Source organism: Macrosteles quadrilineatus, unplaced genomic scaffold (assembly GCF_028750875.1).
Source record: "Macrosteles quadrilineatus isolate MER2022 unplaced genomic scaffold, UCM_ALF_1.0 Scaffold_73__1_contigs__length_606889, whole genome shotgun sequence".
NCBI lineage: Eukaryota > Metazoa > Arthropoda > Insecta > Hemiptera > Cicadellidae > Macrosteles > Macrosteles quadrilineatus.
Genome location: NW_026542666.1, coordinates 145,719 through 159,065, shown reverse-complemented (window position 1 = coordinate 159,065; position 13,347 = coordinate 145,719). Strand labels below are relative to the sequence as shown.

Genomic DNA, 13,347 nt, shown 5'->3' with positions numbered 1-13,347 from the left:
TGCTTAACTTGGGTCGAGGATTGTAACATGCTTCCTAATAACTTGGAACTTTCAAAGAAACGGCTTCAATCAACGATTGACAAAACTAAAAATGGTGGTTACTTCAATAAGTATCAACAAGTGTTTAGAAGTTGGCAGACTGAAGGAATCGTTGAATCAGTTCCGAGTGACGAGGTAGATCACATCAAGCACTTCATACCACATAGAGCAGTTATCGAGGACAGTGCGACTTCACCAGTGAGACCCGTATTTGGTGCTTCAGCACATGTTAAAGGGTGGGAGTCCAACAATCAACATGCTCCGAAGAGAGCTTTAAAGAAAACTAGTTTGAACAACGAAGAAATGTCAACTACATTATGCGAATGTGAAAGTGTCATCAATGCTCGACTGCTTACTTACATGTCGGATGATCTGAATGAGTTGAGTCCCATTACTCCATCAATGTTTTTGAAAGATATAAGCGATGTGAGACAACCCGACTTAGACGCTATTGAGGAGACCAATTTACCAAAGAAAGCTGTATACAGAAAGAAAATAAGAGAAGGACTGAAGTCAAGATTCAGAATCGAGTATCTTGGTCAATTATCACACCATAATAATGTCAAAAGTTACCGAGAACCTGAAGTGGGGGAAATAGTACTCATAGGTAATGACTTTGACAAGCGGATAAACTGGGTAATTGCCAGAATCATTGAAGTAATGAAAGGAAGAGATGGAATTGTACGCACAGTAAGATTGAAGACACCAACCAATGAATTGATTCGCCCAGTACAACGTTTATACCCATTGGAAATAAACTCTAACGAAGAGAGAAAAGTAGTTACAAGAAGAAGTACACGATCCAAAGTACAAGTTAATCAACCATAAGTTAATTAACTTGGGTGGGAGGATGTTATATATGCTGTGTTGGTTTAACCTATAGTCAATGGTTTAACTTACTGGTAATTGCCAGCTGTTGTCAATGTTAATATTGTATGCTTCATAATAATTAACACACATGTTATTAATTTAAAGGAGAGAATGTAAACAAATGAGTTGAGTTTATGTTGGCTTATAAAGAAGATGTTAGTAAAATGGTTAAAATAAATTATTGTCACTACTTTCACTGAGTACTCATTGTTTTTTGTCAGTTCCATTCGTAACAGTCAGTTTTAAACATTTTGCCCTTAGGGGTAGCGGGGGTAGGGGGTAGCTCAAAATGTTCAAATAGTAAGTATAGTCGAGTTTGGTATCATTTTGTAGGTCTTGACAAAACATAACAAATAACATAAAGAAAATATAAATCGGACCAATAATAACAAATTGGCAGCTAAAAACGATTGTGACAATGGTTATTTAAAGTAATTTTGAACTGCTATTTTGTTATTAATGGTCCGATTTCTATTTTCTTTATGTTAATTGTTATGTTTCGTCAAGACCTACAAAATTATACCAAACTCGACTATACTTGCTATTTAAACATTTTTAGCTACCCCTTACCCCCGCTACCCCTAAGGGCAAAATGTTCAAAACTGACCATAAATATTGTAGCCCTTCATATCCAAACAAGTTGCCGCAAACCGATTTCAAATATCTCAAATAGATAAAAAGTTAAAGAGGGTGCAAGATAATTTGTTTGCCACCCTCATGGTTATTTGGATTTGAAACGTTTTAGGGCGCCATTTGGTTATTAGTGAGCCGATTTTGGTTTTCTTGATGTCAATGCTTATGTTTCGTCAAAACCTATAAAATGATACCAAACTCGACTATACTTGTCGTTTGAAAATTTTGAGCTACCCCCTACCCCTAAGGGCAAAATTTTCAAAATTAACCATAATTATTGTAGCCCCTCATATCAAAGAAGGTTGCCGCAAACCGATTTCAAATATCTCAAATGGTTGAAAAGTTAAAGTCTTCCAGTCCTGCCGACGGCAATGTACGAATTGACAGGCCTATCTGTAATCGTTTTGTGTTTTGTATTAAATGTTTGTCGTATTCTGACGACACCTCCAAAAGTGGATCTTTTTTAAATCCTGACAATGGTGGAGTTAAAGAACCACCAAAACATATGTAGCAAGTAAAATTCGACACTGGTATATAGGATTGTCTGGCAAGGTCCGTTTTTACCATTCTTAGAAGCTATCTTAATTACGAACGGCAAAATGTTGTTGGTGGTGATGGTGAGCTACTTAGAAACACTTTTTTGGGCTGCTTATACAAAATTATACATTCATTATGACAGCTAGCAAAAAAATATCCCCCCCAAAAATTCCTGTGGCGCAAACGCGCCACGGTACACCCCCCTCTGGGCACCCCTGCAAACTACACACATTTACAATTTACTCACTCACACACTTCACAGTAAATTGTTGAATATTATATTGCTGAAAACTGAACATTTTTTTAACCAAGACAGGTTTAAGTTAGGAACTAAGACTTCTTCAAGTCCAAAATATAGCCAAAATATAAATAGCTCTTTAAACATTCACCACTGCAATAGTACAAACATTTTAATGCACATGGACCAGCGACGCACATATACGATGGTCAGTTTCTACCCATAGTACACATTAAAATAGACTGACGTCGCATATTTGCGTCGGTGTTCCAATGTTATCAAAATATTCATATCTTTGTAACGGTCTATTTGAAGGTCCTGAATTCTTTGCACTAGTCTACAGGGATATCTGTTGCACATCTGCATCGCTTGTTCTGTGGATATGATGATTGGTGACGTCATATGACAGTTGGAAAAACTGTTCTTTACTTTGCTGCATCACTTGGTATATATGCTGCATTATCCTATAAAGCTTTTATATTTGTTCAATTATAAACTGTTCTTGAAAAATCTGTGGTTTTAAGTTTGACTTACTTTCACCTAAAAACATTTTTTTTTTTTGGCGTTTGAGTTATTTCAAGAAAAATATAAAAATGTTAAAAATGTTGTCTTCGCTATAAACCGGGCATCACAAATATGCAACATTACAAAAGGTTATCAAAAATATTTAAAAAACAAGAATATATTATTTCTTTGTGTAGGCCTAAGGTTAAATTGTATACCTCGGTCAGTGGTAGGTAGCGGACGTGTTAAAACCTTAATTGCTATAGGACTATACTGTCATTATTCAATTAATTAACAATATTGTTTACCTAAAAACACGATTACTAGAAAAATACCGGTATGGATCATAAACATAAACATTGCTTAAATGGAACTGCCAAAACATATGTTCAATGCTATTAGTATAGGATTCGGGCCAACAACGTCATTTGTTTATGTTTATGTTGATCCATACCAGTATTTTTCTAGTAATCGTGCCTAAAAATCAGTAAAAAAATATAAAAATATAGTTCAGAGGCCAAAATTTGGTTTAAATCCTACTTATGGTCAAATAATCCTGTTTTCGGGATAAGAATACTGCGTATGAAAACACTGATCTCAATATTTTAAGGGCTGAAATACTTTAAACAATAGGTATAAGATGATTTAGTCATAATAGTAATACAAATTAATGATGGTTTCTCAACATAGGTGATTGACTTTTAAAAATAGGAGGATAAAAATCCCCTGAAAGATATGAAGTAACATTAACATTTAAAATTGATATATATCCCTCTAAAAGCAAAGGACTGCCACATGCCCTCCCCTCTCCTAATTGCAGCAACTGGTTTCACAACAAACATGTCTTGTAGTGAAGTTTTTAACACTGACCTATGATATATTGATATTCCTTCAGTGGAGCTAGCCTAGCAATAATAGCTTCTCTATCCCATGGCTTCTTTTCTGGTGCATTCTTCTCACTTTCTAGAGCAGCTTTTTCCTGAAAAATCCAAATATAAAATTATTTCTGGTCTTTGTGGGGATCTAGACAGTGGAGTCACATTAACAAGCTTGTGGTGTTTGAGTTAAAAGTTATCCCTCATCATCCCCCCAATTACAACAGGCCTGCACGGCGCACATATACACATATTCTTTTATCAAAATGTGAATTCTTAAAGAAACTTGTGGGATTCTTATGGCTAAACAATTTTGCTTAAGCATCATTACCTCACTAGAGTCCAGTTTGACAGTCTCCAGGCCTTCTTCGCCTTTCTCGTCTGAGTGTTTCGTAGATCCGTTGCTGTCGTCCAATGTCTCCATGGAGGCTAGACCTGCAGGCTTGCTGGGAGTCGAACTTCCTTCCTCAACATCTGGCTCCTACAAAGAAGAGATATGTTGTATTAGGTATGTATTTATTAGTACCTTACTATTTTCAAAACTATTTTCCTAAAAGATCGTTTTGCTTAATTTAAATACTGATTACGCTTCTAGCTTTGTTTGTCTTATTTTGTGTTTACTTCTGTACAACTGGTTTTTGCATGTACCACCATAGACAAAAAGAATGAAATATAGACCGTCAGCTGTGCTGTGGTTACCATAGGTTCTGGCGCATACCGCTGGGAGCACCACGGTAGTTACAGCGTACGCGCTACGTAAACTAGAGCGGTGTGCGCCGGAACCTATGGTAACCATGGTAACCGCAGCACGGCTGACAGTCTATATTTCATTCTTTTTTTTTGTCTATGGTACCACTAATTCAGTATTGGAAGTTATATTTTTGTCATGCCGACTATATTAGTAAATAAGGGGATTTTAATAAGTGTCAGTCAAGCATAGGTCTAGGTGATTCATGTTCTTATAGCTCATGAATCCAACCAAATCGTTAATATATTATGCATTTACAACGGCATGGTTAAAAACATAACTTCATGTACAAGTACTTGAAACTCCACTAAAACTATTAAGGACCAAATAAACTTGCAATTTTTAGTTAGAACTCGGACAAGACGTCAAGCACTCATTGGTAGCTGGAAAGTTCCACTCACAAAGGGCTTCAAAAACATTTTTGAGCTAGCAGATAATTGAAGAATTCAATTTTGTATTAAAATATGCTTCAGGCAAATGTTTGTTGAATGTGATAAGTTTTGTAATGTGTAAGTTGAACATTTTGCTTGAAGGTCCTAATTTTAATAAACAAAAGTGTATGCCTACCTTGGTAGAGCGTAGTTTCCTTGGCAGTACGTTGACTAGAGGTAGTTTGATGGCGTGTAGGAAGCCTGGCCTCTTCTCCAGCGGTACATCTCCTCCCTCGGGGTTAGAGCTAGCAGACGACTCTTCCGGCTGAAAGATTAAAATATCAATTAAGCTTTGTCACTTGATTGGTACTGTATAAGTTTTGCGCAAATTTAATAAACCTATGAGCAGATATATTTGTCCCAATAGGACAACACTGGAAAAGATTAAAAGAAGCATATTATTATGGGTAAAAAGTTGTGGAACAAACTATCGCCAAGTATAATTCAACTCCGAATTAAGAAGTTTTAAGAATGCAAATTATGAACGACTTGTCAGAAACCCCCTGTATTGTATTTATTTTATTTTGCTTTACAACCAATGACCAAATTCCAGTCTTGAATGTGTTTTTCAGCGTGTTTATGCTTATCTGCGTTTGTGCCATTATTTATTTGCATGCTGTGAAAGTTTAGGTGTCCTAAAACCTTTGACCTTTGTTTCAGTTTAATTTTAGTTGATTGAACTTGACTTGTGCTTCTACGGCTGATGCACCAACGATGGTCAAAGGAATTTGCAAGGGTTGAAAAAGTCCTCCCTCCTAAGAGTGCCCATCAGTTGCACCGACAGTCAACATTCTGCTTGGATGCTCCTTCCCCTCCTCGAACGCTTTTATATACCTATCCCCTCTTTTATGTTCCATCTGCTAAATATTTAATTTAGTCTGCGCTAAATATTAACCATATATAAGGGAATTAGTAGGTAACCCTTTCTTTGCTATGAGGTAAAGAGTAACAAACAAACATTATAAACACATAGACTGATATCAACACACTCTATCATATAATTTTACCATAACACGTTTATCTCTTTGTCTTGAAATATATTTATTGAATGAATTTTATTTTTGTAAACCTAACCTAACCTAATCTAACCATTTACCATACTAACTACATTTCAATGGGAGGGGAGGGCGTCGCGTCAGGGATCTTTGACCGCCGGTGCAACTGGGCATCGCCCTAAAATGACCATCGGTGCACAGGGCCATCCGCAGGGGGGGGGGGCAAGCTGCCCCGGGCGCCTTGGCTGAGGGGGCGCCGCGCAGCGGCTATTTGTAGTATTACATACTGTAGTATTAAAAAATGTGAATGCTACTATTACTGGTGGGGAGGGGGCGCCATGACCACATTTGCTACGGGCGCCGCCAACCCTAGGGACGGCCCTGTAGGTGCAACTGATGGGCATTCGAGATTAGGGCCACCCCTGACCATCGGTGCAACTGGGCAACTGCCACTTCTACTAACATATGTATTAATATAATTGACTGTGTCTCATGCATTTATATAATGTCTATAGATGAATAAATACCATTTCATTTCACAACTATGCAGCAGCTCTTTCACATCTATTGGGTGTTATTTTGTTTTAAACTGAAGATGGGAAAAAACTCCTTGTTGACAATTTAGGATAAGTAATTGCAATACCAAATCTAGTTATAACTGTCTTAACTAAATATGTTGCACACTTATATGTTTGACTCTTAGTGAAGGTCACTCTGCTTTTAAAAGCATCGGGGGACTGGAATACCAATCTTTTGTATCTGTTCCAATCATTATTACTAGTTATGGCTTTTTATCACTTTAAGTTTTAGTTTTATTTCAAAACATTCATCAATGACAGCTCTAGTAAACAATTACTAAACATAGAATAGCCATAAAGTTTAAAAATCGCACAATTTGGTGAAGGAAGAAAAGAATGTAAAATATTTACTTTTTTCTTTTTTGCAAATGGATTTATAAATGGGAACAAAGTCTTTTTGGTTGCAGGCGTGTCGGTTTTCTCATCGTCACTTCCAACAGTGGTCGCTGTGCAAGGAGGTTCGAGCAGATCCTTCTCTTCGTCTTTTTCATCTCCGTCCTGAAAATCAGTATTAAATATACTTTCACTCTTTTCAGGGTGGAAAGCATTGTGGGGTTTATGGCCATAGCACAATGTTTCTCAAATTGGTATGGTTGAATTAATGTTATAAACACAGCTGTTTACTCATTAGAGTAATAGAGATAGAGACACATAAAACGTTACTTAAATTTAAATCAATGCTCGATTTGCGGAACGGCTTTCTTCTCACTTGGAAAGATAAAAATTCTGACTTGAATAGGTACATAACTAGGTACTAATCATATTAGGGAGAAACATTCTGTGCGAGTAGTACTTAAACTTAGTGAAGATCATTAAAGTGTATCTTATTTTTGTTTAGTTGCAAACTTTTACATCACAGAGTTGTTATTATTTCAGCGATCAAATGTCTATGTTTGTAATAAAAAAAATTATAAAATGTGTCTGTTTACGATAATCTTTTAACAATTAAACCCAATTAACCACAACGGAGCAAAAGCTCGGTACCCCGGTACTTGTGTTAGTCTGTCCTATATATATTTTTTTTTTTTTCTGAATTCTTTCAAATCTAGACTAAGTGATTTATAATTTAGCAATGATACAAATTGGAGCTGTTATGAATGTTAAGCAGTTGTGATTGTGATGCATACTGTTGTCTCGTGAGGAAGTAAAGACTAAAGCTGTGCCAGAAGACGAGACAGCATCCTGTTATCAATCTATCTACATCTAGACACCCTCCACTCATGTACATGACCTATTTATAAACAGATTGGCACACTAAGTTTCTAATGGTGAAAAATTGCCCACCAATCTTCAAATCACTTATTCCATTAAATAAAAAAAAAACGTAACTGTTGGGCTAAAACCATAATTATTTGTTTTAAAAGAGGTGTGAGTAGTATTTTTTATTATTATTATTTTTTTTTTTAATAAGGCAGGTCCAAACTTACTAGGTTTTAGACTATATAATGCCCCCTTCGCAAGATATACATATTAGATTAGATTTAGATTTAGATTTAGATTTGTTGTCATGAGAGCCGAAGCCCCCTGACTGCTTACCCGGTACCTATCCTTCAGGACATACCCGGGCCCCATGATGTAGGCCGAAGCTTACGCATCAACCTTTAGCACATCATGGGCGGATGACTTAAGGTCATCAGGCTCGCCGGCTGCCGAAGCAGACCCTTCGGAAAGAGGGTTGCCCCTCAATCCTAACCAGGGATTCCGGCTGCTTGTTTAAGCGTCACTCCACCTGGGTTCCACTAGGTCGGAACCTAGAGGTCCATAGTAGAGCGCCCCGACGCATTTAGTGCAAGCAACACTCGGGACCTATCTCATCCCTGACAGGCAGAACCCGCCATCAATAGCCAGGAGGAAGGGGACCATCAGCACGCTGACGGGGGGAACCCCAATCTCCCATTTACACCGCTGCCCGATCGAGGCCTGACCCATTGCTGGGAACCAGAGATATCCAGAGCGATAGATCCCCAGATACCCCTGGCGGGCTCGGACCCAGCACCCGATCTACTTCGTTTGCCCGTCAGACCCAACATCACTGCCAGGCCATCAGGGTTTCCCAAAAGGAGGCAGGTATAGAAGTGGGACCCACCCGGATGAACCTATCCACCAGAGGTGGCGACACCCTTGACTCAATTGAGGTTCCGGGAAGAACCCCCCACACTCAAGATAACCATACCGTCCGTGCTCAGAGACAGGGATAGGTTTGCATAAGTACCTACAAACCGTTGCCCTCACACTGCGGAAAGTTACGTTGCCCTTGAGTGTCCCCGTGAGCTGCGGGTACTTGCCCGTTTTCACCTCCAGGAAAGGTTACTTCCAAAGTCGAGGATTTGCCCACTGAATGCTGGTCGCACACCACAAGCAGGCCGAAGCCCAAAGTACCACAGACACAGGTAGGTTAGAGATTATGATGTACTTCCATCTCTCCTAGAGCTAAACACCCCTCCATCCTGGATAAAGGAATGTCACTGGGACCCGATGCCCAGTCGACCATGTCTGTGGCCAACTTGAAAATGCCGATACCAACACGGAGCATTTACCTCCCCTCTGGGGGCTAGGTATTTCACCTCCCAGGACGAGGCTACTTCCAAAGTCGAGGATATGCCTCACAAAATGTCAGTCGAACACAACAGGTAGGACTCAGTCACAACCACAGTTACAGGTAGTTGAGGAGAGGCGGAATTAACGGCGTCACTGAGAGCTAAACACCCCCCCCACCCTGAATGGAGGGAATGTCACTGGAGGCTCCCCCTAAGGGGCTGGCGCTTACCAGTCGTCCATAACTGTGGTCTACCTGAAGTGCCGGGTCTGACACCGGGCAGTTACCTCCCCTCTGGGAGAGCTAGGGTCCGCGTGGTCGCCCAGGCCACGAACCCACGCAAGCGTGAGCCCCCTGCGGTTCATATACATATAAAGATATACATATATAGCATTTTGAACGGATGGTGTTTTTGGCCTCTGGCAACATCAAAATGAAAAAGTAAATCGGTCCCATGCCTAGGTCTTACCGTGCCACCTACAGTAATAGCTACTTTCCTATAGGGAAATTCGCTAAAAAGGGGAAAGTTCAAAAAGTGAAGATTAAATCAAACAACATGAGATCTTACACTCAAGCTCGAACTATAATGTTAGCCCTTTAAACAACGTAGAAAACTAGTGCACCTGTTGCGATTGCAAAGTATTACAGGCGTTATTTCAAAACAAATAACAGTCACAATTTCCGATGACTTAAAAGAGTCAAATCAAAGATAATGTAATCAATCACTCCACTGCCACTAGTTATCGAAACTGAAAACGAACGTTCTTGTGTATATCAAGTATTTGCTCTGAACAGCTGTTTGAGTATGCAATTAATACAAACAATTATTCGTCTGTTTAAGTAAACAAAATCTTAACTTCATTAGAAATACATTGGGATTTTGATGGCCCGTGGACTTTTATTACAGGAATTGGGGAAAGGGGGCGTATACACAACGTCGTTTGTAAAAATCCATCCGTACAAATTGCCTTCACGTATTATTTCATACAAATTGCCTTCACGTATTATATATAAGGATGCTTTCTCTCCTGCATATTTGCACTGATATTTAGCAATAAGGATGACACTATAACTAAACAAAGAAACACATTAAGTTGATGATCAGCTGGAAAATTGTCGGCAGCTTTGGTTCCCAGGGTATAATTACTGCCATTAGTGGAAGTGGTCTTTGTTAACCTTTGACATTGTAACAGTTTTATGGTTCACTACAACAACTGTAGGCAGTTGCGGATCTTCTCCAGGATAGGTGTGAATGTGATGTATTTTGAGGCAGAACAAGCTGATTCCAGCTTGGAAACAAAAATACAAAATTAAAAGAGTGTTTTGTACTGAAGAACTATAAGACTATCCACATATCCACATATATGCAGTATAATATTTTCTGGTACTATAACCATAACCTAAAATCTAGAAACCCTCCTACCCCTCTTGTAAACCCTTTTTGGACCAAATGTCCTTGCTCGATTGGATTTTAATGAATGGTCCTGACCATAAAGAAATATTTGGTGATAACCGATGACAAAGGAGACAAAAATTTCTCACTAAATTCTACACTCATCCTCTAATGTGTCCTTTCTCAATATAAAATTAACAATGATAAATGGTTTGACCAGACCAAACTGTTTATCTCAAATAAACGGTGAGAAAACCCAGACTAAACTTGTGCCCCGATTAGAAGTAACCAATAACCAACACTGGCCACCTACAGAAATACTGAGTGTTTAATGTCTTCTTGTTATGGACAGCAACTGTAACTATTTTATAGAATATGTAGGACTTACAGAAATGTTACATAGTCTAGGTTCAATACACACATTAAAAAATACACTATCATTTCTTTCAGTAAGATAAATAGTTTTCACTTTTTGAATATTTGCCACACTTTGATAAAGCTGAATGTGCTTTTGCATAAGAACGCTCATGATCGGAAAGTATATTGAAACTTGAACAGCAAAACGGACAGACGCAGTTTACCACACAACCTCTCTAAATGTACTAAAGGAATAATCCCAAGTAACTGGTTATATTGGGTTACAATAGCATTATAACTGCCTCACCAGCATGTACCACTTACACACCCTTCTTGTGTTCATTCCAAGATTCATCTCCAATATTATATACTGTACCTATTGAGTTTGTGTATCTGTTTGTTTTGAGTGAATGCAAAACCGACTTGGATGAAGATTAACTGAAAGTTTGATCTTGGACCCGGGTAACAAACATGGTTCATGTCCTAAATTTCTCTTGGATTACGCCCTTGGATGTCCATTGCTCCAAGATAGACTGCAAACATCTCTATACTCCATGACAACAAAGAGAATACTAAAATGTTTACATTTGCTCTGTTTAAATTGCTAAAATGCAACTTTCATAAGGGAATCAAACATTTCAGAAAATTGTAAGGTTATGACACCTCTGCTTGAATGAAGAGTCTTGATGCGAAATTTTCAGGAAAAATGTTAGTTTTTGATAAACCCTATTCTAAAAGGGCATGAACCATAATAGTCTGTTCACAAAATTTTTGCAAGTTAGACCAATTCTTTTGTTGAACATATATGTTGCAGCTGATTGACGTTTTGGCAAACCTCAGCTATTAAGATAGTTAAGGTAGGATCAAGTGGAGGGTATAAATTTATTAATCTAAAACTGCCTAAATTTTGTGAACGGAGTATAATGGGTTGTATTTAATCACATTAAAAATATATTCAATATAGTACTTCGGCTGTTACATTTTGTTATTAGTAATATTTTTTTTGATTCTTTACATTAACTGTCTAATGTTGATATCTATATTGTTACAAGTCAGGAGCCCCGCGTAACAATAGCCAGGCGCCGTCTCAAAAGGGTTGTTTGTTTACACGGGTTTCTCCGTACGTGCCAGTGAGAGACAATAGACCCATGTCAACGGACTACGTCAATAGGGTCTTTGACATCCACCAGAAGCTTCTACGGTGATCTGTAAACAGCTTTGTTTGGGCTACTAGGTGCCTCCAGAATGTTCCACGGTAAACTTATATAAGGGACCGTCTTCCGGCACACGGCAGTTGAGTTGAGTTGAGCCTTCCGAGAATCGTCCTAGCGAGCGCCCGTCAGTGTTAGTGACCAGTGCTAGTGCTAGTGAGAGTGACAGTGTAGTGACGGTGTAGTGACAGTGTTGTGACAGAAGTAGTGATAAATCCTGTAGAGGCTAGCTGTAAGTAGAAACATTGTAAATTAGAATAGGCATTAGCTAGGTTTAGATAGGGTTAGTTAGGTGTTAGGTATTTGTAATTATTGTAAATACAGAATATTAGTGTAAATAAAATAGCTATTTTAAAATCGCCAAGTTTTTATTGTAAAGAACCTGTTAAGCCCGCAACAATTGGTGTCAGAAAGCGGCATTATTTTGGCGATTTTAATTGTTAAGTATTGAGTTACATTTTAGTTGTATTAAACATTAGTAATTTGTATCACAAATTTGTTTAAAAAGTAATAGTTAATTAATTGCTTTTGTTAAAATTGCGTTGTCAAAAATATAAATCATTTAATGTAAAATTAGTTTAATTGTTTGGCATAAAAATGGCTTTCAAAGGTGTGAAACTTGATGAGTTAAAAGTAGTTGATCTTAGGAGAGAATTAGAAGAACGAGATCTAGATACTAGTGGAACTAAATCAGCCCTTCAGGCACGCCTTAAACAAGCTTTAATTGATGCAGGTGAAGACCTAGATAACGTTTTATTTGAAACATCTGATTTTAATAAAATGCTTAAAAACCTAGAAGCAAATATTGAGTCAAAAATGTTAGAAAACAGCAAAGCATTAGAGTCAAAAATGTCAGAAAATAGCAAAACATTAGAGTCAATGTCAGAAAATAGCAAAGCATTAGATTCAAAAATGTCAAACCTAGAAGCAAATATTGAGTCAAAAATATTAGAAAACAGTAAAGCATTAGAGTCAAAAATGTCGAATGTAGAATCAAAAATGCTGAACAAGTTAGATGAGTATTCTAGCAAAGTTGATGATTTAGAAAGTAGGATCAATGAAATGGATGAGAAATTTAATTGTATAGAGAAAAGTCTAGAAGATAGGTTAGTTAAGCTTAGACAGGAAATGGCTGCATCGGGGAGTTTCACACCTGCGTCATCGGCTAGCACTGGCGAACTTCAGCAGGATAACGCCCTAGAAACGATCTCCAAGCCAGCGCCCACCATTGCTGCCGTTGCCCCTCAGAACATCGTTCCTCACTTCGATGGTAAAACTCCCTGGGAGGACTACATGCTTCTCTTCGAGACAGCGGCTATGGTCCATGGGTGGACCGAGGAGACAAAGGCTTCAGCACTGTGCCTTGCACTACGAGGCGATGCGTTAGCTGTTCTGCATGCTA

At 38.2% G+C, this 13,347-nt stretch overlaps 1 protein-coding gene across 1 annotated transcript in view; it reads right to left on the bottom strand.

The window, feature by feature from the left end:
- The window catches only part of LOC128981976 (neurotactin-like), a 39,017-nt gene extending 27,740 nt beyond the window's left edge, over positions 1 to 11,277 (bottom strand). Inside the window, exons 1-5 of the mRNA XM_054401000.1 lie at positions 11,238 to 11,277; positions 6,800 to 7,026; positions 5,012 to 5,140; positions 4,028 to 4,177; positions 3,692 to 3,800 (exon numbers count right to left, since the gene is read on the bottom strand). Coding sequence (XP_054256975.1) covers positions 3,692 to 3,800; positions 4,028 to 4,177; positions 5,012 to 5,140; positions 6,800 to 7,026; positions 11,238 to 11,277 — 655 coding nt within the window. The remainder of the gene's footprint in view (positions 1 to 3,691; positions 3,801 to 4,027; positions 4,178 to 5,011; positions 5,141 to 6,799; positions 7,027 to 11,237) is intronic.
- Positions 11,278 to 13,347: the final 2,070 nt, after the last annotated feature.